This window comes from Lepus europaeus, assembly GCF_033115175.1.
Source record: "Lepus europaeus isolate LE1 chromosome 21 unlocalized genomic scaffold, mLepTim1.pri SUPER_21_unloc_2, whole genome shotgun sequence".
Taxonomy (NCBI): domain Eukaryota; kingdom Metazoa; phylum Chordata; class Mammalia; order Lagomorpha; family Leporidae; genus Lepus; species Lepus europaeus.
This window is the reverse complement of record NW_026909007.1, coordinates 570,294-597,706: the sequence shown is the minus strand read 5'-3', so window position 1 is coordinate 597,706 and position 27,413 is coordinate 570,294. Positions and strand designations below refer to the sequence as shown.

General features: G+C 52.3%; 1 protein-coding gene across 2 annotated transcripts in view; it reads left to right on the top strand.

Moving 5' to 3' along the window:
• Positions 1-27,089, top strand: part of LOC133754326 (exportin-6-like) — a 79,649-nt gene extending 52,560 nt beyond the window's left edge. For both annotated transcript variants that reach the window (XM_062184786.1, XM_062184785.1), the window contains exons 12-22: positions 4,288-4,380; positions 10,729-10,873; positions 12,442-12,588; positions 13,364-13,553; positions 18,048-18,203; positions 19,236-19,350; positions 19,490-19,661; positions 21,451-21,612; positions 23,668-23,766; positions 23,873-24,103; positions 26,490-27,089. In XM_062184786.1, the coding sequence (XP_062040770.1) occupies positions 4,288-4,380; positions 10,729-10,873; positions 12,442-12,588; positions 13,364-13,553; positions 18,048-18,203; positions 19,236-19,350; positions 19,490-19,661; positions 21,451-21,612; positions 23,668-23,766; positions 23,873-24,103; positions 26,490-26,591 (1,612 nt within the window). In that variant the 3' untranslated portion in view covers positions 26,592-27,089. The remainder of the gene's footprint in view (positions 1-4,287; positions 4,381-10,728; positions 10,874-12,441; positions 12,589-13,363; positions 13,554-18,047; positions 18,204-19,235; positions 19,351-19,489; positions 19,662-21,450; positions 21,613-23,667; positions 23,767-23,872; positions 24,104-26,489) is intronic.
• Positions 27,090-27,413: the final 324 nt, after the last annotated feature.

Sequence of the window (27,413 nt, the reverse complement as noted above, 5' to 3'; positions counted from 1 at the left end):
TTCTCAAAAGTGGCTTTGCACGTTTTATCTCATTTCATCCTACAAGGTGCTTAACAAGTTCCAGGAAACTGGAATTAAAAGTATATTTTGGTGCAAAAATTTTTGAAATGCATGCATACAGGGATATTCAAAGAGCTCATGGAAAGTGCATATTATGAAAAACTGCACAAAATTTCAAAAAACTGTAATTACCTTCATATTCTTTGAGATACAGATAGCTCCATTTTATCGTTGAGCAGGTTATGGTTCAGAGATGGCAAAGACCCTGCTCAGGTCCCATAATTCACAAGAGGGTGCACTGGGATGGTAGGCAGCTTACTGAGTCTGAATGCTGCGCACTTCCCAAACTACATCCAGAGTCTGCTTTCCTCCTCTTTCTGTGTGGAGCCCAGGGGCGCTGGTGTCTCCCAGGGTTAGGTCCATTACCTGTGTTTACTGTCAGCCATCTTCACCTTGTGTATGCAGTGAGGAGATGTAGGAGAGATCCAGAGTTATCATTTTTTTAAAAAATATTTATTTATATATTTCAACGTCAGAGTTACACAGAGAGAGAGGTCTTCCATCCACTGGTTCACTCTCCAATTGGCCGCAATGGCTGGGGCTGCACCAATCCGAAGCCAGGAGCCAGGAGCTTCTTTGAGGTCTCCCATGCAGGTGCAGGGGCCCAAGGACCTGGGCCATCTTCCACTGCTTTCCCAGGCCATAGCAGAGAGCTGGATCGGAAGTGAAGTAGCCGGGTCTCAAACCGGTGCCCATATGGGATGCCAACGCTTCAGGGCATTAACCCTTGCGCCACAGCACCAGCCCCTAGAGTCATCATTTGACAGGAGACACTTGCTGTTTGATCTTATTTGAATGAAGTGTCAGGAGGGGCTCTTGTCGGGGCTGCGCCATCTCCATAGCCCACGTGATCAGCAGGGTCTGTGCTTTCTGCAAGACAGACCTAATATTAAGACTGCTTACCAGGGGTCGGCGCCATGGCTCACTTGGTTAATCCCCTGCCTGTGGCGCCAGCATCCCATATTGGCGCTGGGTTCTAGTCCTGGTTGCTCCTCTTCCAGTCCAGCTCTCTGCTGTGGCCCGGGAGGGCAGTGGAGGATGGCCCAAGTGCTTGGGTGCCTGCACCCGCATGGGAGACCAGGAGGAAACACCTGGCTTCTGGTTTTGGATTGGAGCAGCTCCGGCCGTGGTGGCCATTTGGGGGGTGAACCAGCGGAAGGAAGACCTTTCTCTCTGTCTCTCTCTCTCACTGTCTAACTCTATCTTTAAAAAGACATTTAGAAATCTGTTTTTAATGTCAAACAGGCTTTGAAGAGTTACATCAAATGCACATTTGTATAACCCTTACTGATAAGAACAGTTTTGATTCCTAGTTAGCGTCATGGTTTCCTAGAACTTCCCATAAACCTTGGCTTTTATTAACCCTCACTTTGTTGATTGCAAGTGCCCTTTATGACAGCTCTCCAACCCCAAACAATCTGTGGTTCTTCTTTTTTTTTTCTCCAAACTTGCATATATTTATTTGAAAGGCAGAGTGGCAGAGAGGAAGAGAGATCTTCCATTGCTGGTTCACTCTTCAAGTGGCTGCAACAGCTGGGGTTGGGCCAGGCTGAAGCCAGGAGCCTGGAAGCCTATTTGAGTCTTCCACATAGATGACAGGGGCCAAGCACTGCTGCTTTCTCAGGTGCGTTAGCAGGGAGCTGGATCGTAAGTGGAGCAGCTGGGACTTGAACCTGTGGTCACATGGGATGCGGGCATTGCAGGTGGCAGCTTAACTTACTGTGCTACCATGCTAGCCCCAAGCTGTAATATTTCTATTTGGAGTAAAATCCTGCTTTCTCCTCCTTTCAGAGAGGAGCATTTTTCAGAATGTGGTCGCTTTTCAGAGGTGCCAACTTCCAGTTCTGTCTTTGCACCTGCACACTCAGCCTGAGGGTAGGATGGGGCAGTTTGCCTCTAGCAAGTTCCCAAGTTGATGGCTACATCCCCAGGTTTCCATAGGAGAAGCACAGAGATAATGTAGCCAGGTCTTGGGTTTTTCCCCCTTTACTTAGGAAAGAGATGTCTGTCTCCAGCAAGAGAGGCTCTTCCAGTTTCCTGAACAGAGCTGGTTATTTCGTACTGTTATTTTTTGGCACCCAACAAGCCCTGTGAACCAGTCAGCTCAACAACTTGATTCTAAGAGAATTGGACTTAAAAACACTTCAGTTTATTCTAGAAGCATTTATTTCTCCCTCTTCTAAAGTTTGATCATAAACATTTTCTTTTTAAGGTTTTTATTTACTTATTTGAAGGTTAGAGTGACAGGGAGAAAGACACACACACAGATACATTTTTCATCTATTGGTTCACTCCCCAAATGCATGCAATATTCCAGGCTGGAGCCAGGAGCCAGGAACTCTATCCGCATGTCCCACATGGGTGGCAGGGCCCAAACACTTGAACCATTACCTGCTGCCTTTGGGATGCATTAATAGGAAGCCAGATTGAAAATGGAATAGCTGGAACTTGAACTAGGCACTTTGACACACAATGTGGAGTCTCAAGCGCCATCTTTTTTTTTTTTTTTTTTAAAGATTTTTATTTATTTGTTTGAGATGTAGAGTTACAGACAATGAGAGGGAGAGACAGAGAGAAAGGTCTTCCCTCCGTTGGTTCCCTCCCCAGGTAGCCACAGTGGCCAGAGCTGCGCTGATCCGAAGCCAGGAGCCAGGTGCTTCTTCCCAGACTCCCATGTGGGTGCAGGGGCCCAAGCACTTGGGCCATCTTCTGCTTTCTCAGGTCACAGCAGGGAGCTGGATTGGAAGAGGAGCAGCCAGGACTAAAACCGGCACCCATATAGGATGCCGGCACTGCAGGTGGAGGATTAACCTACTGCGCCACGGAGCCGGCCCCTCAAGCGGCATCTTAACCTGCTATGCCACAGCACCCACTCCAGAGTTCTTAAATCTTCAGCAAAGTCCAAAGTATTATAAAAGGAATACCCATCACCAAACAAGGATACTTCAAAAACTTCATGGAAAGTTAAATGAAAAGTATGAGTTTATTTTGGTGCAAAAGCAATTTTGAATTCCTTGCATAGTTGGTTTCATCATATGCATTTCCCATGTATGTTGAAAAAAAGTTTTTGTGCCAAAACAAACTCATACTTTTAATTCCATTTACCCACATACTTAACTGAAGAATTCTTATATTCTGCAGTGGACATTTTGCTGTATTTTCTTTCTTATGTATCTGTCTACTTGAAACATTTCCTTATAAAAATGATTTTTAAATGAAAGCTAAGATGGTTTTATCATTAAATGTATTTATAGAAAGATCCATGTCAGCCTATTTAGATAAACCATCCAAAGAGCAGATCTACTTTTTAAAAACATTTTTTTATTCTCCTTGTTATGAGTTCATTGTAGATGATTTGGAAATAAAGGGCAGTAGAGGAAAAAGGTCATCCATCATCTACCTCTTCCATCCCATCCCCAGAGCAAATGGCACCGATGAGCCTGTTCCAGTGAAAATTCTTCCAGCCTTTCTTCTGTTAGGAGAAGAGCCTTAAAAAACAAAGTTAGGGGGCTGGCGCTTTGGTGTAGTGGGTAAAGCCGCTGCCTGCAGTGCCGGCATCCCATCCTATATGGGCGCCAGTTAGAGACCAGGCCGCTCCACTTCCAAACCAGTTCTCTGCTATGGCCTGGGAAAGCAGTAGAAGATGGCCCAAGCTCTTGGGCCCCTGCACCCACTTGGGAGACCTGAAGGAAGCTTCTGGCTCCTGGCTTTGGATCGTGTACAGCTCTGACTGTTGTGGCCAATTGGGCTGTGAACCAGCGGATGGAAGACCTCTCTCTCTCTCTCTCTCTCTCTGTCTCTGTCTCTCTCTCTGCCTCTCCTTCTATTTCTGTGTAACTCTGACTTTCAAATGAATAAATAAATCTTAAAAAAAAAAAGTTAGAATATGTTCTGTGTATATTTTGTTACAGCGTTTTCATGTTTCAAAGACCTTGATATTTGTCATTAAATATTCAAGCATCATTTTATTATGTACATTAATTTGCATTCTCTGGATATTTATATTGTTTTGGAAATTTCTATAAGTAGTGCTTAGTGTAAGTGTCCTTGTCTGTCAGTCTTCATACACATCTCAGATTATTTTCAGGATAAAATTGAGGTCTGATCTTGATTCCTTTTTGTATGAGGAAAAAGCTGTCCTTGGGACCTTTTTGTTGGTATCTTGTCCATTTTGTCTGCTGCAGGCCATAAGCTGAATATTTGTCTTGCCTATTTCTTTGCCAACAGGTTGGTCAAGGTCACTCTGTATGGATCTCAGATCAAATTGTACAACATTGAAACTGCCGTGCCATCAGTATTGAAACCGGACCTCATTGACGTGTAAGTTGGATGTTTGCCTGTTCTCCGGAGAGACCTTACCTACTCTCTCTCACAGGGACAGTAGCAGCTGCTGTGAAGGGGAACACTCCCAGACTGAGAGAACGATGGTTGTGCTCTGTGTCTTGGGCAAAGGTGACTGGGATTTGTCAGGCTGATGAGAGCTGGGGTAGACATTGTAGGGAGCAGAGACTGTCCAAGCTGAGACAGGGCCTGTGGCTGGGAGGTGGTAAGCTCGTGGTGTGGTGGGAACCAAAGCAGGATCAGTGTGTGGGGACTGGTGTGGAAACACCTGTGTGCTGTGAGTCTCAGACAAGTGACTGAAACCGTGGTATGTGGAAAAGACAGTTTCACACTCACAGGTGTGTCTGTGTGTCTAGCAGGCAAGCAGTTAATTCTGTAGTGGACACCAGCTGGTGTTCTCTCCGTTCTGTTCTTCAGGTTCCATAAATTAAGGAATCCGTTGGCAAGACTGCCCTCCCGTGCTTCCCCACCAGTCAGATAACCCCAGGTTATCTGAGCGTCTAACCAGCTGGTTATAAATTGGGGTTCCCACAGTCCCCTCTTCAGGGTCAGTTAATTTGCTAGAGAGGCTCACAGAACTCAGGGAAGCACTTACTTGTGTTTACTGCTTTCTTATAAAGGTTGTTACAGAGGGTACCAATAGGCAGCAGGTGGAAAGGGCAAGGTGTGAAAGAAGGGGTATCTCCCCCCCCCCCAAGGATCCTCTGCAGTTGGGTGAAATAACCATGGGTTCTTGTCTCCTGTGTTTGCCAATGGAAATGTGAAGGCAGTGACTATTTATTTATTTTTAAAAAGACTTACTTACTTGAAAGGCAGAGTTACAGAGAGGCAGAGGCAAAGAGGGAGAAAGAGAGGTCTTCTATCCACTGGTTTACTCCCCAAATGGATGCAATGGCCAGAGGTGGGCCGATCCAAAGCCAGGAGCTTCTTCTGGGTCTCCCATGTGGGTGCAGGGACCCAAGGACTTAGGCCATCTTCTACTGCTTTCCCAGGCCACAGCAGAGAGCTGGATCGGAAGTGGAGCAGCCGGGACTTGAACCGGCACCCATATGGGATGCTGGCACTGCAGGAGGCAGCTTTACCCTCTACGCCACAGCGCTGGCCCCAGAAGGCACTCATTTAAGTAGAAATGGGTTTCTTGGGCTGTTCAAGCCAGAGCAAGGTTGTTCCATGACTGAAAACCAGGCTTCTGCATAAGGCAGAGGTCCTCACACAGTTCTCGTTCAGGGAAGTCATACAGATTCATTAAATTTCCAGGTCATTCTGGGAAAGGTTATGCTCTTTCACAAGGGGGTGGGAACACATGCCCACTGAATTATCACGTATATTCCGTGTTTTTCATGTTCAGTGGGGGTGGAGATTGACATCTTAATGAGGACTGTTTTGGCTTTCTGCATCACTAAGGTGAAGATGAGGACTAGAGACCACTAATTCTCAGGATCCTGAACCCAGCCCCCGTGGGTTGGGGGAGGTTTCTTAGAAAGGGGAGCTCACTCCAGGATTGAGTCCTCTTCTCAGTGTCACTGAGCCCACCTGCAGGGACATCTGGTTGATTGTGATGAGATTAAAATAGGGCTGGGTGGTTTTTTGGGGGAAGGGTTATCTGGAAGTTTGCTGAAACAAGTTCTTTGGGTTTGTGTAGAAGCTGCATATGTAGGCCTGCTGCAGGGGTAGAGCTGGAGGTTCCAACCCTCTGGTCTTAAGGCTGGTTCTCCTGGACGAGTTCCCGTCCTGTGGTTACTGGGGGCTTCCCCAGAAATGCTTCATGTTTACGTGGGCTCTGGAAGTGTGCTTGAAAGGGTTTGCCGTAAGTAATAAAGACCATCTCTGTACCACCTCTGAAACTTGGCTGGACCCGAGGACTAAAGACCAACATTTTAACAGCTGATATATATGTAGCTTCATTTTATTGAAATACAGTACAAAAAAATATTTTTATTGCCCTAATTTTTTTTTAAGATTTATTTTATTCTGGGGCTGGTGCTGTGGCATAATGAGTAAAGCTGTCACTTTGCAGTGCCAGCATCCTATATGGGCACTGGTTTGAGTCCTGGCTGCTCCACTTCTGATCCAGCTCTCTGCTGTGGCCTGGGAAAGCAGTAGAAGATGGCCCAAGTCCTTGGGCCCCTGCACCCACGTGGGAGACCCAGAAGAAATTCCAGGCTCCTGTCTTCAGATCGGCCCATTCTTCTATCCTCTGGTTCATTCCCCAAATGGCTGCAATAGCCGGGGCTGGGGCAGGCTGAAGCCAGAAGCTAGGAGCTTCTTTTGGGTCTCCCATGTGGGTGCAAGGGTCCAAGTACTTGGGCCATCTTCTGCTACTTTCCCAGGTGCATTAGCAGGGAACTGAATTGAAAGTGGAGTAGCTGGTACTTGAACCAATGCCCATATGGGATGCTGGCATTGCAGGCAGCAACTTTACCTGCTACACACAAAGCCAGCCCCTGTCCTAATCAGTTAGGAAATTATAGGGACTAGGGAGTTGTGAGCCAGGAGCCATAGATGAAAACGTAGATGTATTGTATCACAGTAGGATACACAGTACACAGTCTTTCTGAGATTCTGACTGTGGCAGGATGGCCCAAAGCTCAGGTGTTTGCATATTAAACAAGAACCCTAGGTTGTTAAGAAGCAGGAGAGTACACTTCGAGAAACTCCACGGACTTGGGAAACCATCAGGAAAGCAACCTGTGGAAGGGATGGAGGGGTGGGGACTTGGGGACGGGGTGTTACTGGACTGTGCTCATCAGCAGGCCACAGTATGAACCCACTGGCTCCTGTGTGTTACAGGATGGCCAGAGAAGGAGTCAGAAGCAGTGCTGACATCTGCTGCCTCTGTCTGGGGCAGAGTGGAATGTGGCGGTCGCCCGAGCCCCTGGCGTTGAGGAAAGCACTAGTGTTGGGAAAGCCCCTGCTCTGCGGCAGTGTGCCTCAGGGAGAATCTCCCGGACTGCAGTCCGCACTCAGCAGTGCTCAGCCCCCCAACCCCTGACCTGCTCGCCCGCTGCCCCTTGCAGCGTATTGTGATGACTCTCATTCTGCTTACTCCTCTCTGTGTTCGGCTGGGAATTCCTCTCACCTCCTGTAACACTGGCCTCAGATCAGTTGCTTCCCACGACACCTTGGTGGCCCATAGAAACACTCATGTGGCAAGTTCTGATTAGAGAGCCTTGCAATCAGCCTGGTGTTACCATGTTTTAAGTAGCTCTCCCAAGAAAACGAGATCTGTATTAAAGTATATATACGATTAGATGCACAGAAGTGGGAAAGTTGAGGAAAAGAATGGGCAACATAATGAGAGTTTTTTGAGTTTGAGGGCCAGGAAACCTGGTGCAGGGGCAGTCTGACCTGAGAAAGGGGCAGTCTGGTACCAGAGTCATTGTCCTTGACATGGCCCTGTCCCGAGGCCTAGCGCCCGTGCCACATCTGGCCTGCTGCCCTTTGTAAAGCTTTACTGGAACACGGCCTTACCTGTTGATTTACGCATCATCCCTGACTGTTCGGAACAGCTGTGACGTGCAGTATATGTCACCGTAAAGCCTAGAACATTTCAACTCTGGGTTTGCAGAACAAGTCTGCCAACTCCTTTTTTTTTTTTAAAGATTTATTTATTTGAGCCAGCGGCGCGGCTCAGTAGGCTAATCTGCCTGCGGTGCCGGCACACCTGGTTCTAGTCCCGGTCGGGGCGCCAGTCTGTCCCGGTTGCCCCTCTTCCAGGCCAGCTTTCTGCTGTGGCCCGGGAAAGCAGTGGAGGATGGCCCAAGTGCTTGGGCCCTGCACCCGCATGGGAGACCAGGAGAAGCACCTGGCTCCTGGCTTTGGATCAGCGTGGTGTGCCGGCCACAGCACGCCGGCCGCGGTGGCCATTGGAGGGTGAACCAATGGCAAAGGAAGACCTTTCTCTCTGTCTGTCTCTCTCTCTCTCACTGTCCACTCTGCCTGTCAAAAAAAAAAAAATTATTTGAAAGGCAGGGTTACAAAGAGGCAGAGGTGGTGGCTGTGGGGCAGGAGTGGGGGAGGAGGTGTCTTCCATCTGCTGGCTCACTCCCCAAATAGCTGCAAGGGCCAGGGCTGGACCAGGCTGAAGCCAGGAGCAGTGAGCTTGTTCTGACTGAGTCTTCTGTGTGGGTGCAGAGGCCCAAGCATTTGGGCCATCTTTCACTGCTTCCCCAGGGGCATTAGCAGTGAGCTGGATTGGAAGTGGAGCAGCTGGGACTCGAAGCAGCGCTCATGAGATACCAGCACTGCAGACAGCAGCTTAACCTGCTGTGCCACAGCACCAGTCCCACAAAGATAGCTTTAAAAGAAGGAAAATAACTTGCAGACCTATCACCTTGTCCATAAATCCTTGAGTGTATGTGCTTATCCCCTAGGAATAATATAATTCTCCTATGTGACCATTATGCCATAATCAACATTCAAAAAAATGTAGTGGATGCCATAATATCATGTACTGTGTGGAGTATAGTCCGAGTTCAGGTTTCCCCAGTGTTACCAGGAATATCTTCGTATCTGTTTTTAATCCAGACTTTACTAATCATGAAGCACACAGGAAGTGTGTCGCCTGTAACCTCGAGCAGTTTCCCGTCTGCGCGTGTGTGTGCACAGGTTGGCGAGCAGAGACTAAGGACTGACCTGGTGGAGAGTCAGACCTACAAAAATGTTTTTAAGGAGCACTCTGTAGCCTGGGTTTGTCCAGTGTCCACGGTGTTAGATCAAGTTAAACATTGTTACTAGACAGTTGCTGGTGTCTCTCATCCTAGCAGGAGGTGCCTAATGTGGATTTGCCATGTAGTTGTTGGTGCTGAGTTTGGTTTTTACAGTGGTGTCTGCCTGTGTCCCAGCTCCAAGGCGTGGCAGTCGGCAGCAGTGCTGCCCCGGGCCTGGCCTTGGACTTGACTCACAGGCTCCCCTGGAAGGAGAAAGGCGCCCAGTCTGCAGCAGGAGTTCCTGGGAATGTGTTGAGTCAGGAAGGAAGGAAATGCCCAGCCTCGAGAAAAGAATGGTTTAGCAGGATAATAGTGGGTTACGCCGTGGTCAGTGAAAACAATCCGTGCATTTATAGTGGGTTAGCAGAAAACGCGAGGAAGGGAGGCTCTTCTTAGGGGATGCCAGCCAGGGAAGAGAAAAGGAAAGATGGAGAAAGACCAATTGCAGCCCCCAGAGTAGCAGTGGTGGAGGCAGGGATCTGGAGCCAGACAGCAGGGAGCAGTATATTACATCATCTCAGAGTGCCCCCCAGTGGCCTCACTGCTGTAACTGCAAGGGAGTAATTCATTGTAGGTGGGTTGGAAACTCTGAGACAGCTCTTCTCTTTGTTACAGACCTGTTCATTGTCTCTGATGAGCAGTGAGGCTTCTTAATGTCTGTCTTAGTGCACGGATCACAGAAGTCAGACAGCCTGCGCCTCAGTTATCGTCCAACCAGATAGAACATATGGCATGATGGAAGTTCAAGTTCAAGAATCTTTTTTTTTTTTTTAAGATTTATTTATTTATTTGAGAAGTAGAGTTACATACTGAGAGAGGGAGAGGCTTAGCCCGGCCTCCAGAATCTTCTATCAAAGCTTTATTTGCAAAGCTGTAATACCTGTTAGTTGTCCACACCTTGCGTGTTAACCTTTACTAGTTCTGGGGCCGGTGCTGTGGTATAGCAGGTAAAACCGCTGCCTGCAGTACTGGCATCCCATGTGGGTGCCAGTTCGAGTCCTGGCTGCTCCACTTCCAATCCAGCTTCCTGCTAATGTGCCTGGGAAAACAGTGGAGGATGGCCATGTCCTTGGGCCCCTGCACCCATGTGGGAGACCCAGAAAAAGCTCCAGGCTCTGGGCTTTGGATTGACCCAGCTTCTGATGTTGCAGCCATTTGGGGAGTGAACCAGTGGATAGAAGACATCTCTCCCTCTCTCCCTCTCTCTTTCTCTCTCTCCCTCCCTCTCTCTCCCTCCCTCCCTCTGTCTCTGTATCTCATCCTTTCAAATAAATAATTTTTAAAAAATCATGTTACTAAAAAAAAGCTTTATTAGCTCTAAAGGCAGCACATTGTCACTAAGTTCTTTGATTGCGTTTTTATCATTTATCATCTCAGGTGAAGATACGTGTGTCACAGAGGGACTGAATGTGATGGCCTATTTCTACTTAAGTGCCTTCTGGGTTCTAGGTGGCGGCAGCAGTACTTAGATAACAAGTGTTGTAGGTTTTAGGTTCTGTGTGAGCAAGTAGGTGATTTCTGTGCGGTCGCCCGGGTCCTGGGCCAGCACACGCCGTGGATGGAATTCTTGCATCCTAGGGGAATGAAAGTCACCTGAGCTGTCTCGTTCCTCTCGCAGGCACGCCCAGTCCCTGGCCGCCCTCCAGGCCTACTCCCACTGGCTGGCGCAGTACTGTAGCGAAGCTCATCGGCAGAACACGCAGCAGTTTGTGACGCTCATCTCCACCACCATGGATGCGATCACACCTCTGATCAACACCAAGGTCCTCAAACCTGCACGGCCATGCCGGGGCCTCTGTCCGTCCTTCTGTCCATCTGCCTGTTTACCGTGAAATCAGAATTACAGTTAGATCCTGGCTCTTGCCATTCTGATGCAGTGTGTCTCATTTTTAGTTGTAGTTCACAAGCAAAGGGGTTTTCAGAAAGCTCCTGAACAAATGGAATTCGAAGGTAGTGCAAATTAAACAGGAATGTTCCAGAGCCCCTGTACGTTCAATTACAGCTTTATTTTTTAGCTCTGTGAGTCCCACAATGAGCAATTTCGTGCTCATTGTGAAAAAGTAAAGTCGTATTCACATGTACAGACTCAAGAGTTTGTGATACTCTGTAATCTTCCCCTCCAAAGCATTTTCCTTTCCAAGGCAGGCACAGGCAGCATTGGTTGTATATCTTTGTAGACTTCCCTGGGCTTTTACCCAGAAGGAAAAGCTCACAGATAGCCAGTGGTGCGGCTGTTTGCCTCATGGTGCTCCTGGGTCTCCTGTGTGTATGCAGAGCACCTCTGGTCTCTCCCGTTGCCCAGGGCTGTTCTGGGGGGCTCCCCTGTGCCGCTGGGGCTGTGAGATGGATTTCTGCTGGCAGAAGCTCCTGTCCTGTAGTTTGCCAGAGTCCAATGTGCTGTCCTCCAGGAAGACTGCCACTCGCAGTGTGCCTGTTTTCTGGAGCCCATGAGTGTAGAAGTTTGTTTTCATTTTGTTGTCTTACAGTTTTAACCATGCATGCATAACATGTACCACTTTTAGCACAGTATTGTTTTAGTAAGAACAATGTTTTATTTTTCATAAATTTAGGTTGTGTTTTAATTGTGATTTGTAGGAGTTAGCAGCACGCTCAGTAACCACCAGGCCATCCCTGGACCCCAGGCTGCCGCTGTTGAAAACAGTGCATGCATTCACCAATGCTGCTTTAGCCTGTTAAGTGTTCTCCTTAGATAAATGGAGATCCTGGGTTGAGACTGGGGGATATTTTGTGGATCTAGGGAATTGTCGTAATATTTTTTCCTGAACAACTCTACCTGTCCTGATCCTGTGGCATGTCATTTTCATCATGCTCGTGCCACTCTTAGAAAATGCTCTCCCTCATGCTGACTTCAAAGTGACCGTGGAGTGTGTCCCCGGCCGTCATAGGCAGTTGAGCAGAAAGGCACAGGGGAGACCAGCGTGGCTGACGCAGTGCACACGGTGGGACTGAGGCAGGTGGCTGGGTGTGAGGAGTGCGGGGGTGGGGGGGTCCCAGGCTGTTGGAAGGGGTCCCTTGGTGATGTGCCGAGGAGTTGTGTGGGAACGTGTGACTGAGGGGGCTGCCAGATGGCTGAGCTGAGGGTGACAGAGTTCAGAGTCACAGGGACGGTGAAGGAGCTGGAAGAGGGGACCCCGGCTTGGGGCAGGCGCTGCGGGCCTGAAGTCATCCCAGGAATCGTCACTGAGTCTGGCCTGGGTGCTCTGATTGGCAGCTGGGAGCCAGGGTCAGCTCATGGCTGCCTCAGTATAGTTCTGCCAGTCCCTGTCTGCCCAGGGTGGGGCTGAGCTGACACGCCCTCTTCCCTTTCCAGGTCCAGGACAAGTTGCTGCTGTCTGCGTGCCACCTGCTGGTCTCACTGGCCACCACTGTGCGGCCTGTCTTTCTGATCAGTATCCCTGCAGTGCAGAAAGTGTTCAACAGAATCACTGATGCCTCTGCCCAGCGGCTGGTTGATAAGGTGAGGTCCGGGCTCCCCAGCTGCAGGAAAGCAGAGGAAGAAGAGTGTGGCCTCTTCGTACTCAGCGGGCAGCTCGTGCCCGCACAGAGTTCTTACCTGGGCGGCACAGGCAGGTGGTCCTCAGCGATCCTCGCAGCGCCCTTTCCAGTGTAGTCAGGGTGCGGCCCCGTCGGGGGTGGGAAGGCGCCTCTTGACAGGCGATGGCTTTTGCAGCCTCGACACCTGGTAATTTGGTCTGTGGTCTGAGGGTTCTCTATGGTTTTTTGGTCCAAACCAGTCCAGGTTTTGTTGTTCCTGTGTGTGTGGTTTTTGAAGAGCTTCAGGCAGTGTCTTAGACCCCTTCTAGGAGGCTCAGGTTCGAATGAACAGAGGAGTGGAATAGGAGGGGAGCGCCTGGGTGGGAGCCCTTTGCTCTCCTTGCACCACGGCTCTGTGGGTGGGGAGAGACGCCAGCCGGCTCTGCTCTCAGCAGCTTCTGAGAGTGTGGGCAACCAGCCGCTGAGGGGCTGCTCCCCCTGTAGAGCTTCCAGTGCCAGATGAGATGGGAAGGAAGAGGGCCAGGACTGACTGTTGAGCCTGGCACTGGGGTGCCCTAGCCTCAGACTTGGTCTTACTGCTGCATTCCTCTGTCCTCGCTGGCTTGCCTTAGGGTTGGACCACAGAGCTGCCAGAGTCCCCGGCTGGGGCTCTGGGCACAGAGTGTGCAGTGGGTGCCGGCGGCCGGGCTTGCTGTTGCTCTTTGACCTCCGATGGATGCCTTTGGGGTCTCTTTTAGGCGCAGGTGTTGGTGTGCCGAGCCCTCTCTAACATCTTACTGCTTCCGTGGCCGAACCTTCCAGAGAATGAGCAGCAGTGGCCTGTGCGCTCCATCAACCATGCCAGCCTCATCTCCGCGCTCTCCCGGGACTATCGCGACCTGAAACCCAGTGCCGTCACTCCGCAGAGAAAGGTGCCACTGGATGACAGTAAGTGACCCAAGGACATTGGTAGGGCAGGATTGTTCTTTGTGGCAGATGAGATTTGCACCTGAGGCTCCTGATGTGAAGTCCTTTGTCCATTGTCACCAGGTAGAAATCGGTGAACTCGTCAGCTGGATCCACTTCTGAGTGCAGGTTGCCCCTTGTCTGGCGTAAGTGTCCAACATGCCAGAGACTAAGACAGACGTTTGTGGATGTCACTGTTGATGGTGCCTTCCCATCGATAAGATACAGCCATGGTGACTTGATCCATTTCTGATACTTGTACAAACCTCTGATCTTTTTCCAAATAAAATAATTCAGAGGTTTTGAAAGCGCTTGGGGTCTTTACACACAGCACCTGAAGTTCGATTGTTTATATTAAAGAGGGGGAAAAAAAGAACCAGAACTCTTGTTCAAGTATGTGGTGTCAGGTTTTCTGGAAAGTCTTCCTGAAATAGCAGATAGTAAAACATGTTTTCAAAATACAGTTTGTTTTCACAGTAAGAAAAGGTTGAAATATTTTTAGATGATGTCGCTTGTAGAATGCTTCATGAATTATTAGATACAATAAAGAATACTCTGTATTTTTAAGAACATTAATCAGGAAGATTAATGTGTGTTCATTGTACAAAAATATTAGAATAGTATAAAGAAGGAAAAGGAACATTCCTGAATTTGTCAATTTTAATATTTTAGAAAATAACCAATATAACTATGCCTTGTTATTCTTTCTTTTTTTATTTTTAAATGTATCTTATGTTATATGCTTATAGTTGGATAATAGTAGCTTACTTATGTTTTTAAAAATTGTATTTTTTTTATTTGAAAGGCAGAAAGAGGGAGAGGGGGAAAGAGAGAGAGAAACAAAGATGAGACACCTCTCCTCTGCTGGTTCACTCCCCTGGTGCCTGCAATAGCCAGGGCTGTGCCATCCCAAAGCTGGGAGCCAGGTCAGTCTGAGTCTCCCACATGTTGGTAGGGACCCAAGTACTTGAGCCACCTGTGCCGCCTTCCTGTACGTTTGCAGGAAGCTGGAATTGGGTGCAGAGGCGGGATTTGAATCCAGGCACTGTGACATGGAGTGTGGGCTTCTCAAGCTGCCTGCACCCACTACTGCACAGCACCTGCCGTAGCTTACCTACTGAGGTAAACCACTCTGGGCACTCAGGTCTCTGTCCATGGCTTCCACATGCCTGGGTTCATCCAGCTGCAGGCTGAAAATATTTGGGAAGAACGCTGCATTTGTACTGAACATGTACAGGTTTGTTTCTTGTCATGCTTCCCTAAAACGACTTAGCATCGTTAGGTGTTAAGGAATCTGGAGATGCTTCCCTGGGGTCTGTGGGTAGGGAATGGGCCTGGGTGCTCTGCAGGCACTGCACCATTCTATGTAAGGGACCCGGGCATCCACACATGGCTCTGGGGGGTCCTGGGACCGGTCCCCCAGGGCAGATTTGCATCCACATCCAATCTCTGGCTGTGCCAGCACCCGACTTCAGACTCTGCTCTGTGATCCTACTTTCGAGTTTTTTTTCAAAAACAGTAATTCTTTGAATTCTCCCATCAGTTTATGAGTTAGGGACTGTTAATTGTCTTGGTTTGTTCATGAGGATACTAAGGTATAGGAAGATTAAACAGTGTGGGCATTACGTGTGCAGCTGTTGTGGAGTCATGTTTTACAAAGCTGAAGGCTCTCTTTCCTCACTTGACCGTGCTTGGTAATTATTTCAGTCAGCATAGGCTAGGGTGAGCTCTGTGGTCACAAGCAACCCAATAGCTTAGTGGCTTTAGTGCAAGAAAACACTTCTTTTTTTAAAAGATTCATTTATTTACTTGGAACTCAGAGTTACACAGAGAGAGGAGAAGGGGAAGGGGGAGACAGAGAGAAAGGTCTTCCATCTGCTGGTTCACTCCCCAATTGGCTGCAATGCTGGAGCCGCACTGAACTGAAGCCAGGAGCCAGGTGCTTCTTCAGAGTCTCCCTCGTGTTTGTAGGGGCCCAAGGATTTGGGCCATCTTTTACTGCTTTCCCAGGCCACAGCAGAGAGCTGGATTGGAAGTGGAGCAGCCAGGAGTTGAACTGGCGCTCAAATGGGATGCCAGCACTACAGGCGACGGCTTTACCTGCTACGCCACAGCGCTGGCCCCAAGAAAACATTTCTATACATCGAACTTGGGGCTTAAGGATCCAGCTTGGTGAAGGGCCCATTTCAATGTGTGCTTACACTAGGGAGGGGTGTGAGCAGTGGTTCTTACAGCTCATTGTCCAGAGCAAGCCTTAAGACCATTTCAGAGGGTTGGAAAGTGTCGTGTCAGCTGAGTGACAGTGATGGTTTGCTGGGTGAATGTAGCTAAGAGCATGGTTAACATTTGTTGAATGGGTTGAAAACTTTGTGTACATTATTTCATTTGGTCTTCCCTGTGATCCTGTGAGACATATCTTATCCTTTTTCCTGTCCCAGCTTTATAATTTGAAGTAGCTTCACACCTATGTAATAGTTGGAAAAGTAAGGTGAACGGCTTCGTCTGTTCAGTCTGTGTGTTCTGTGTATCTTTCACCCAGCTTTTACCAGGTGTTGTTTTGCCATGGTGGTGCTTTCTTCCTACCAACACACACACACCTTTTTAGAGATGGACAGACGTCACCACTTCCATGGTGAAAGTGTTGCCTTTCTACAGAACAAGGTGCTGTCTGCACTGTAAGCAAACACCATTAACGTGGTCAAGATGTGGGGCAGTGTTGAAGTAATGGCATTTAACGTATACACCACATTAAATTTTCTCCAGTAGTTATTACCAAAATACTCTTTTTTTGTGTTTGAAAAACCGAGGCTGTATTCCAGGGTCGCATCTCTAGTCTCCTTTCCTGTAGGAAAGCACCCCTATCTCTTCACTTTCATGACCGTGGCATGCTTGGAGAGTCTAGGCGTTCTTTCTGAATGTTCCATGGTCCGTTCTGATTGTTTGGAGCGGTTTCTGGTGCAGTGATGTGTACCTGCCCCATGATTGACAGTGGTCACTGTACCTGCTTCAGGCAGTGTCTGTAAATCTGACCATCGGAGAGGCACTGTCTCGCTGCTGCCTGGCAAGCGGGAGTTGCTTAGGCTCCTAGAGAAAGTGGTGGGCCCAGGGCTCACTGCTGGGTCTGAGGGGCTCCCACACCTGTCCTGTGGAGGTGGAGCCCAGTTCACTTCCCACACTCCTCTTACACAGACCTGCAGTGCTTTCCGAGATTTCTAAATAAGTGTTTGTTTTTGTTTGAGTTGTCTTCGGGGCAGAGGTCTCTCCCCCTGGGCCTGTGGTTGCCTGGTGTGGGAAACGTTCATGTGCTTGGAGTTGTTGTGAGTGGCTCCTCATTCGGTGGTGTTCACTGGTTGGTGTGCTGGCCCAGGCCTACTGTGGGCTGCTGTCTTTGTCCTTCCTCGGCCTTCCAGGTGAGGTGGTGCTGTCCACGTTTTCAGAGGAGGAAACCGGCACTCAGGATCAAGCAGAGTTGGGGGCCAGACCTAAATCTCTTACCTCCTGAACACGACTTTCTGCTCCCCCCTCCCTGCAGCCGCGTCAACCCCCACAGAGGTGGCTGGGCTCCGGGGTGTGGGGACGTTCAGAGCATGCTGCCAGGCGGAAGCTGGCTCTCAGCCGGCTTTGGGTCAGCCTCTGGAGGTCGCCAGGTTAAGCGCACCAGGCTCAGGCTGAGCCATGGGGTCCCCTGGAGAGGCTGGTGGGAAGCTCCATTCCACATGTGCTGGGAGCAGTGACGGCTTCCTTGTCCTGGGTTGTCTCCTGCGCCAGGCACATTGTTCACCTTGTCCCAGCTTCGTGTCTGAGTTGCACCCCGGCAAAGATGGGGCTGCCAGGCATCCAGCCCAGCGTGTGGAGCCATCTGGGGATTGCGTGTGGCTCACAGCCAGGGGTTTCTCACTGCCCATTTGCTGCCACTGCTTCAGTTCCCTGCATTCTGCATGGTTTCAGAAAGTGAACTCATGCACTGGGGCATTGTCAGATTGTGTCACCCAGAATGATACGTGTCATCAGGCCGCAGGCTGCTCGGCTGAGGACTGGACAAGCCGTGTGTGTGCGTGACCACACTGGAGGAGCAGGCTGACTGCACGTGTCCATTCTTGCTTGTGGTGATTCGCTCACCAGCCCATTCGGCAGTGTGGAGTTCTGACTGAATCTCAGGCACCTGACCTGGGGATCGTTTCATTTTATTTATTTTTTCCTGTGGACTTGTTGCCAGTGGGTAGGGGCAAGAATGTGAGCAAGCAGGTGGGCAGCTGGAGTCCTGGCAGCAGAGAGAGAAGTAAGATAAACAAGTACCTAGAGAGTAGGCTACAGAGAGAAACCCTGGCACCCCAGCCTGCAGAGGCCCTGCTCCCTTGGCCGGGCTTCCTGGTCGTCTTCTGGATGCCTCTGCAAGTTCCCTCCCCTCCCCCGTGCTCCCTCGCATCCTGCTTTCCTCAGCCGCATCGTAATCGGCACCCTGATCTCAATTTGCAGCCAAAGTGATCATCCACCAGACACTTAGTGTCTTAGAAGACATCGTGGAGAATATCTCTGGGGAGTCCACCAAGTCCCGCCAGATCTGCTACCAGTCGCTGCAGGAATCCGTTCAGGTCTCCCTGGCCCTCTTTCCAGCTTTTATCCATCAGTCAGGTAGGAGCTGGCCCAGAGGCCTCACTGGTGGATGGCACTCCCAAGAGCCAGAGCAGTTGGTCAGAGGGGTAGCACTCACTGTGGCTGCCCAGTGAGTGGGGAAGGGGGAAGCTGCGCTCAGGGTGGGGCACCATGGTGTTTGCGGGGGCAGCTGGGCCCAAGACCGCTTGGGGAAGTGGGCAGAGCTGTCAGTGTGGCCTCGGCACTGCTGTCATGTGGCTCAGAGTCGCTGAGGCCCCTGGCCTGGTTGGCCTTTTTGAGTCTGCCTTGGCCACTCTGGAACATGAGTGGACGTGGGAGTCGCGGGACCTTCCATGACAGCGATGAGAGAATGTCTTCAGCTTAGAGCTGCTCAGCTCCTCGGTGGGGCAGTTTGGCTGAGATCCTGTGGCCCGTCCCAGTTGGTCCCGGTCGCTGATGGAGGCTCACTCCTGCCCTGGGGCTGTTGGCCTGCATCATGAGAGTACTTACCGTGGTCTTGTCTGTCTCCCTGGAGGGGACCAGGGGCTTCACCGTCAGCACACACTCACCGATGGCCGCTTACAAGCTCATTCTGTGCAGTTTGAGATGTGGGATTGGAATTGCGCTACATGTAGCCAGTATTTTCTGCAGTTAATCCATGTAATGGGGCAGAGCTGTGCAGCCGGTGTATACCCTCATTATCCACTTTGAGCCACTTGCCCCCTGGCCCAGGTGCAGGGGCTGTGGTCAGGGAGAGAAGTGGCTGAAGTCCCAGGCGTTGATCCCACTGGACAGTGGTCAGCGTGCACACACAGTGATCCATCGTGCTGGAGGCTGGGCTGTGAGGGCTTCGCTTGATCATTGGTTCCTGTGGGGACCCGGGGAGCAGAGGTCCATGCACCGGAGCCGTGTTCTCTGCGTGTGCTCTATCATTCCTGCTTCCTGTCACTGGCTCTGGTGGTGCAGGAAGCCTCGGGGAGAGAGAGTGTAGATTGCGGAAGAGTCCAGCGAGCGCGGGCTGGGTACCCCTCGGAGCCTCGCCGTGACCTCCTGCCTTGCTCTTTCCCTTAGATGTGACTGATGAGATGCTGAGCTTCTTCCTCACCCTGTTTCGAGGCCTTCGAGTCCAGATGGGCGTGCCTTTCACTGAGCAGATCATACAGACTTTCCTCAACATGTTTACCAGGTAACCGCCGGCTGCTGCCCGAGGTTTTTGGGTTCTAGGGAGAAGCAGTGGGGCCTGGGGCTGTCGGCTGCTTTCGGGCACTGGCTGGTCGGCAGGGAAGCATGGCTTTGGTGACTGTGTGCCGTCCTCTTGTCTGCAGAGAGCAGCTGGCGGAGAGCATCCTGCACGAGGGCAGCACCGGCTGCCGCGTGGTGGAGAAGTTCCTGAAGATCCTGCAGGTGGTGGTGCAGGAGCCTGGCCAGGTGTTCAAGCCCTTCCTCCCCAGCATCATCGCCCTGTGCATGGAGCAGGTGTACCCCATCATCGCGGAGGTAGGAGGGCCGGCCGTGCTGTGTGCTACCCCGTCTTGAGTTTGGGGAGTATTGAAATAGGAAAAGGCATTGTGTTTTCAAGTCATTGTAGTATTCTTGTGAAGTAGTTTTTCCAAGAAAGATGGCATTTAGCTTTGTACAGTCTCTCTGTATTGATTAAATCCATTAGAGACAGTGTGGTGTGCATGTGCCAGGTTGACCATCACGGGTTAGGTCGGTAAGATCGGTCAACACACATCACCACGTATGCTGCCCTCATAAGAGTGTTCACGGCCTGAAGGGCGCGAGGCAGCTTCCGTGTCACAGGGAAGCTTTGTGTCCTCAGTCCCTCGGCATGGTACCTGCCACGGTCCTACAGGTGGAACTTGAGTTGTGAGAGTTAACATTTCTAACTGTCCGTTGTAAGAACAAAGTAAGCGGTTGCTGTGTTAGTCTGCTTGTTGTTACTTTGAGATGCCTTAGAGGAGGGTCTTTGGGAAAGCAAAGGCTTATTGAGGCCACGGTTCGGGGGTTACAGTGCGGGGGCTGTACTTAGTAATCAGGTGTGTGATAGCCACTCTCAGGCACCACAGTTAGCTTGAATCTGCTCTCTCAGTCCATCCAGCATTCACACGGAGACATGGGAGTTTCAGTGGCTGCACGAGTTGAGGGGAGACCAGCCCTGTAGCGGCCGGAATGGTCGCTTCGCCTCAGGACGCACACGGGAGCCCTGTATGGCTTCCTGCCACGGAAGCCTGTGGCCTCTGGTGCCGGTTTCATTTTAATCAAGGCTGAATTAATATATCTGGGCTTTATAATTTTGAGTTCTACAAAGACCTCTGGACCTGTTGTCCGCTGATTTGGAGGTTTTGAGCTAAGCTGGGAAACCCTGCTGAGCTGCCTCCCCCTCTCCTGCTGCGCTCAGAATCTCCGAGGCCAGGAAGAGCGAGCCGGGTCCAGAGAGCGATCAGCGTGGTGTGTGGCTCCCCCAGGAGGTCCTCCTGACGGCTTCTTGGTGGTTCCTGAGTGCTCTGTAAACTTCGCTCTCCTAGCTGCTTTTTTTTTTTTTTTTTGACAGGCAGAGTGGACAGTGAGAGAGAGACAGAGAGAAAGGTCTTCTTTGTGCCGTTGGTTCACCCTCCAATGGCCGCCGCGGTTGGCGCACTGCGGCCGGCGCACCGCGCTGATCCGATGGCAGGAGCCAGGTGCTTCTCCTGGTCTCCCATGGGGTGCAGGACCCAAGCACTTGGGCCATCCTCCACTGCACTCCCTAGCCACAGCAGAGAGCTGGCCTGGAAGAGGGGCAACCGGGACAGGATCGGTGCCCCGACCGGGACTAGAACCCGGTGTGCCGGCGCTGCAAGGCGGAGGATTAGCCTAGTGAGCCACAGCGCCGGCCCCTAGCTGCTTTTAAGACATCTTGTTTGTTGTTAGCCTGAGAGGTTGCCTAACACCAACACGTTAGCTGGAATTGAGATTTTGCCCTAGGAAAGTGAACAACAGCACCAAGATGGGACGGTCATATTGGCATTTTTCAGAACAGAGAATCTGTGGTCCTAATTGGCCCTTCACTCGGCTGCCTTTTTGCCTGGTGTGTAGAGCTGAATGCTTCCATCAGAAAAAGGGCCCCTGGGCCCTGTTGGGGGCGTCTGTCTCTGCCGAGGGCTCCTGATGTGCACGGCGACACTGTCGGCTCGGGTTTTCTGCACAGGTGGTGCCCTGCTGCTGGCAGCAGGCATCTCTCTGGCCTCTGTCGCGGGGCCGAGGCTGCGGGAAGGGAAGGGCTGAGCGTCCGTGTGTGTCTCCACAGCGGCCCTCCCCGGATGTGAAGGCCGAGCTGTTTGAGCTCCTTTTCCGGACCCTCCATCACAACTGGAGGTACTTCTTCAAGTCCACCGTGCTGGCCAGCGTGCAGCGGGGGCTAGCCGAGGAGCAGATGGAGAACGAGCCCCAGTTCAGTGCCATCATGCAGGTGAGGAAGGGCCGAGGACAGGCGCACCCCACTCTGGGTCCGTTGGCCCGCCTGTTCCTTGGCTGACTTCCTGGCGTGTGGTCCCCCCTCCTTCCACCTGGCCATTGCAGCATGTCCTGTCTTTGAAGCCCAGCCCAGCTTCTCACTATGTAGGGAGCCTCTGTCTCTTCTTCTGTGAACGGGGTTGATCCTGCCTGCTTTGGGAGGGGTGGCTAAGTAAGATCACATTTACAAAGTGTGTGGTGCTTACAGGTGTTTGACAAGTGTCACTTCCTTACTGCCTGCCTCCTGCCCCTCCCCCCCCCCGCACCCACCCCCAGCACTAATTCATGCTGTGGGGGGTGGGGGACGGCCATCAGCAGAGGTGCTGCCCTAGGAGTGAGCAGTGGTGATGCTTCTGTCTGGTAGAAAAGTGAGCTGTGTGGGTCCTGAGGCTCCTGGCAGTGGGGGCCCCTATGGGCAGCGCTGGGCTGCTGGGAGCTGCTGTCAGATGATCCCTGCCTTTTGCACTCAGCTGTCAGGCTTTTGTATTGTTTTTTTTAAAAGACTGATTTTAAAGAAGATTTATTTGTTTATCTGAAAGGCAGAGTTAGAAGGAGACAGAGAGGGTGCGGTCTGCCATCCACTGGTCTGCACCCCAAATGGCTGTAATGGTTGGGGCTGGGCCAGGCCAAAACCAGGAGCCAGAAACTCCATCTGAGTCTCTCACATGGGTGCAGGGTCCAAGCACTTGGGCCATCGTCCCCTGCCTTCCCAGGTGCATTAGCAGGGAGCTGGACTGGAAGTGGAGCAGCCGGGACTCAAACACGTGCTCATATGGGATGCTGGCGTGGCAGGGAGCAGTTTAGCCTGCCGGGTCCCGGGCTTCTGTATTCTGAGACCCAGACTATCGGGGGCATGGGGGGGGGGCTGTCCTTGTTTTCTCATTGTGTGCTTTTCCTCATGGGGAAGCCAGAGGAATTTCTACCCCTCCTCCCTTCAGCCAGCACACACCATGCATGTGGGCATGCATGTACAGTGTGCACACACACACAAACATACAACACACATGTGGGAATTCCTGCCTGGAGGGCTTGGGTTGCAGTAGCCAGGTCCTTGTTCTCCACCCCCTCCCTCTCCAGTGCTGCCCTGGCTCAGGGCTGGTCACAGCGTCACAGTTTGGCAGTTGCTTATGTGTAGCTATGGTTTGGTGGGCAGTTCTACTTCTGAGTATTTTACCTGAGATAAACACAGGCAAACAATACAACCTGAACGCAGGTGTTTGTAATGGCTTGTTTCCTGATTGTCCCAAACTGGGAAAGTGCGGATGCCCATCTGCTGGTGAATGGATGTACAAACGGGCACATCCGTGCTATGGGCTAACTCAGCCATGGAAAGGAACACATGGCTGGGACGGACACCACCAAAGGTGGATTTCAATGTTCCACCCCATGTGAAAGCAGCAGGTTCCCAAAGACGGGACTCAGAGCTTTGTAAGGGGGGTGTGAGATGAGGCAGAAAGAAGAAGCAGGACCCCGTGGGGAAGACTCAGGCTGAGCCCTGTGAGGAGCACTCCTCAGGTCTGAGCGAAGGTCGGGAGGCCTGGGACAGCAGGTGCGCTCGCTGTGGCCCTCCACATAAGGGCAGGCTCGTGCTTAGGGCCGAGGGCCTGGAAAGACTTGGTCTGAGAGGTTTAAGATTTATGTATTTATTTGAAAGGCAGACTTAGAGGCAAAGGCAGAGAGAGAGAGCGAGCGAGCGAGCGCGCTCTCCTGTCCACTGGTTCCCTCCCCAATTGGCCACAGTGGCTGGAGCTGCACTGATCTGAAGGCAGGAGCCAGGAGCTACTTCCAGGTCTCCCATGTGCATGCAGGGGCCCAGGGACTTGGGCCATCTTCTACTGCTTTCCCAGGCCATAGCAGAGAGCTGGATCGGAAGTGGTGCAGCCGGCATTTGAACCGGCGCCCATGTGGAATGCTGGCACTGCAGGCGGTGGCTTTACCCACTATACCACAGTGCCGGCCCCAGTCTGAAGGGTTTAAATGCTGCTTATAAAATGATGGGCTTATTTCCTAGGCTTTTGGACAGTCCTTTCTCCAGCCTGACATCCACCTTTTCAAGCAAAATCTCTTCTACTTGGAGACTCTCAATGCCAAGCAGAAGCTGTACCACAAGGTAAATGCTGTGTCTCCTTCCTGAGCCATGGACCAGGTCCCAACCCCTCGGGTCGGGCACTGGGACCTGCCGTGGCCCCCACTCACTGGTCTCTCTCTGCCTGCAGAAGATCTTCCGGACCACCATGCTGTTCCAGTTCGTGAACGTGCTGCTCCAGGTCCTCGTTCACAAGTCCCATGACCTCCTGCAGGAGGAGATCGGCATCGCCATTTACAACATGGCCTCTGTGGACTTCGACGGCTTCTTTGCAGCCTTCCTGCCGGAGTTCCTGACCGGCTGTGATGGTGTGGATGCCAACCAGAAAAACGTGTTGGGGCGGAATTTCAAGATGGATCGGGTGAGACGGGAGGGCTGAAAGCAGGGCCAGTGTGGGCCGAGGGTGAGGGTGGGCCTCGTCAGGGCCCGGGCCTAGTTGTGCCCATTCTGGAGGTTGGCTGCAACTTGTCCAGTGGATGCCCCGGGGCTGGGCCTTTCGGTGGAGGGGCACACACTCTTCCCCAGTCTTGGCTTCCGCATTGTCGTCTCAGCCACGTGTGCCCACCTCCTGGGCCTAGCACTCAGCTCCTTTGTCCTGACCTGTGCCGTTGCCCTGCCCTTGTCTCCTCATGGGGAGGCACTCCTCCGAGGCCAGCACTGGTGTGGTAGAAGCCGTGCCAGGTACTCTTGCCCAAACTTGCAGACAGGCGGAGAAGATTGGTGCCTGGCAGCTGTGCCCGTGGGGCCGGGGTTAGAGCTGGGGCTGACCTTGCGGCCGCCAGTCCTGGGAGCGGCCCTCACAGCACTCGCCTGGGCCATTTCCACCTGACAGCAAGCATCGCTGGTGACGTGTGCCATGCCGCTGCACGGTGCCCGGCGTCTGCCGTGGCCTCCTTCCTGGGCGCTGCCTTCACTTCCTGCCACAGGTGCCCCAGTCTCAGGGCCCAGCCTGCTGTTCAGGGAGCTTCCCCTGTGGAGTAAGCGGCGTTCATCTTTATCCGCCTGATGCTGGGTCAGGTCAGGGGAGGTCCCGACAGCATGGCCGTGCCTCCATGTCAGTGTGGGGAGCCGCAGCTGCTCTCGTGAAGCAGCCGTAACGACTCTGCTTTGTGATGTGTGGTGGGGCGGTTTCTTCTCACATCCGACTTACTTTTGTCTTGGATCATCTTTTACTTGGGTTTGTCTGGTCCTCTCCTGAGCTTCTGGAAGTTCACTTCAGCTACTTGGGTATTTTTCCTTCCTTATATATATTTTTAAAGATTATCAATTTATTTAAAAGGCAAGTGACAGAGGGACATTCTGTTTGCTGGTTCACTTTCCAGATGGCCACAACAGCCAAGTCTGAGGCAGGCGAAAGCCAGGAACCAGGAACGCCATCTGGGTCTCCACAGGGACCCAAGCGTTGACCCATCTTCTGCTGCATCCCCAGGTGCATTAGCAGGGAGCTGGGTCAGAAGTGGAGCAGCCGGGACTCAAATCAGCGTTCCCATATGGGAGGCCAGCATCGCAAGCTGTGGCTTAACCTGCTGTGCCACATCCCTGCCCCGCCTCCCTTTCATCAGAGGCCGGATTCTGTATTAATGATCAGTTTCTAACGACATGAATTTCAGTCAACTTGTTGATTTTAAAACACGGCTTCTGCTTCTACTTACACATCAGAAGCACTTGGGTGTGTATGAAGAAATAGGGAAGCACACTCAGGTTCCACTCTGGAACTTCCGATTTGCTGTTTAAAAGGCAACCCCCATGGCGCTGGTTCTAGTCCCGACTGCTCCACTTCCAATCCAGCTCTCTGCTATGGTCTGGGAAAGCAGTGGAAGATGGCCCAAGTCTTGGGTCCCTGCACCCACATGGGAGACCCGGAAGAAGCTCCCGGCTCCTGGTTTCGGGTTAGCCCAACTCCAGCCATTATGGCTTTTGGGGGAGTAAACCAGCGAATGGAAGCTCGCTCTCTCCCTCTCTCTTTCTAACTTTGCCTCTCAGATAAAAAGGCATTGCCCCTTCTGTTCATGAATTCACTGTGAGTTTGAAGCCACAAGCTCCTGCCTTCACCCAGTCTTGCTGGGAAGATGGGCTCGCAGTGCCCTCTGTAGGCCACACTGTGCCCAGCTCACTATGTGCTCTGGCTTGGGCAAGCAGCGTTCCCAGATGACACAGGCTGGATGGTTGGCAGTTACAGAGCCAGGAAGCAGGATTCAGACTGAGTGTGGTGGCTGCAGAGCCTGCAGCGTGAGCCTGCTGGGGCCAGGGAAGAGGCATGAGCAGCCGTCCCGCAGGCAGCTTGTGGTGGGGTCAGAGGGCCTGGCGTGCCTTCAGCTGCTTCTGAGCCTGGGCGCGTCCCGGGGTCACAGCAGACGGCACCTGGACACGGGCCTCATGTGTGTGCTGAGCACGTGCTTTGCTGCTGGCCTGCAGCCGTGCAGGAGGCGTCGGGTGATCCCGCGTGGCAGGGGGGCAGCCTGGGCGGTGCGCTCTGGAGATCCAGGTTCACACTGTGGGGGGCTTCCACATGGATGTGTCCCCATCCCTGTGCGCTGGCTCACTCGGGTGGGTTGGGGCTGCCTGCAGGCCGGTGGGGGAGGCTCAGGAGCAGGCCGTCCCTGGTGCGGCCCCTTCCTTCCCTGTCCCGCAAGGCCCTGTACCTCTCTGGTGGGGGTCCGGGTGTGGAAGCAGCTGGCGCGATGTGGTGGGGGGCGAGCTGGAGTGTGGGAGGGCGGCTGAGCCACAGCGGTGCCCCTGCCTTCCAGGACCTGCCCTCGTTCACCCAGAACGTGCACAGGCTGGTCAACGACCTGCGCTACTACCGACTCTGCAACCACAGCCTGCCCCCCGGCACCGTGAAGCTCTAGGCCCAGCCCCGCGTGCCACCTGCACCACCGCCACCTCCACCCTCACCGCGGAGAGCGCCCAGACAAGCCTCAGCGCCCTGCCGTCCTCACACCCGAGCAGTGTGGCCTGCGCCCGTCCCTCCGCTCCGCTCTGTGGGGGCCCTCGGAGCGCTGGCTGGAGTTCCCAGGGTGCTTGGAAGAGGCAGAGGGTCACGAGGCGGGTGCCTGGGAGGCACTAGGATCCCCTGTGGTTCCAGCAGAGGGTGCACTTAGCAGTCAGGAGCGGAACTGCCAAGGACAGCGAGGACAGCGCTGCCTTCCCACCATTCCACCCCGCAGCCCGGGAGAGATGTCGCCAGCCCTGCTGTGGGACTCCTCTGCCAGCCCCTCCCCCGATCACCTTGAAATCTCGGCTCTTTGTCAGAGATTCACAGAGACTGTGTTTTTGTTCTTGTTTTCTCAGCATTCCATTGTGATACTAAGAGACTAAGAGGCTTAATGAGAAATAAAACGCTTATGTTGTTGTTATAAAAACAATGGTGCGGGGGCTTCTTTTCACTCGGGCCTCTGCCTGGCCGGCATCCTGCTGGGGGAGCAGGGTGGCAAGGCTTGAGGCCTCCATGGCAGGACACTCGGAGCCACGGGCGGACCAGGACCCCAGTTCTAGCGAGGGCAGGAGTGGCCGCCTGGACAGCCAGCTCGTGGGGGAGGTAGCACTGGCATCCAGGCCTGCTCCTTTCCTTCCCAGGATGCCTGGCCGGAGCTGAGGGCTCTGTGGAGGCAGGAGGGGAGGCCTCTTGATGAAGCACCCAGGGGTAGAGGGTGGAGTGGGGATGGCGGGAG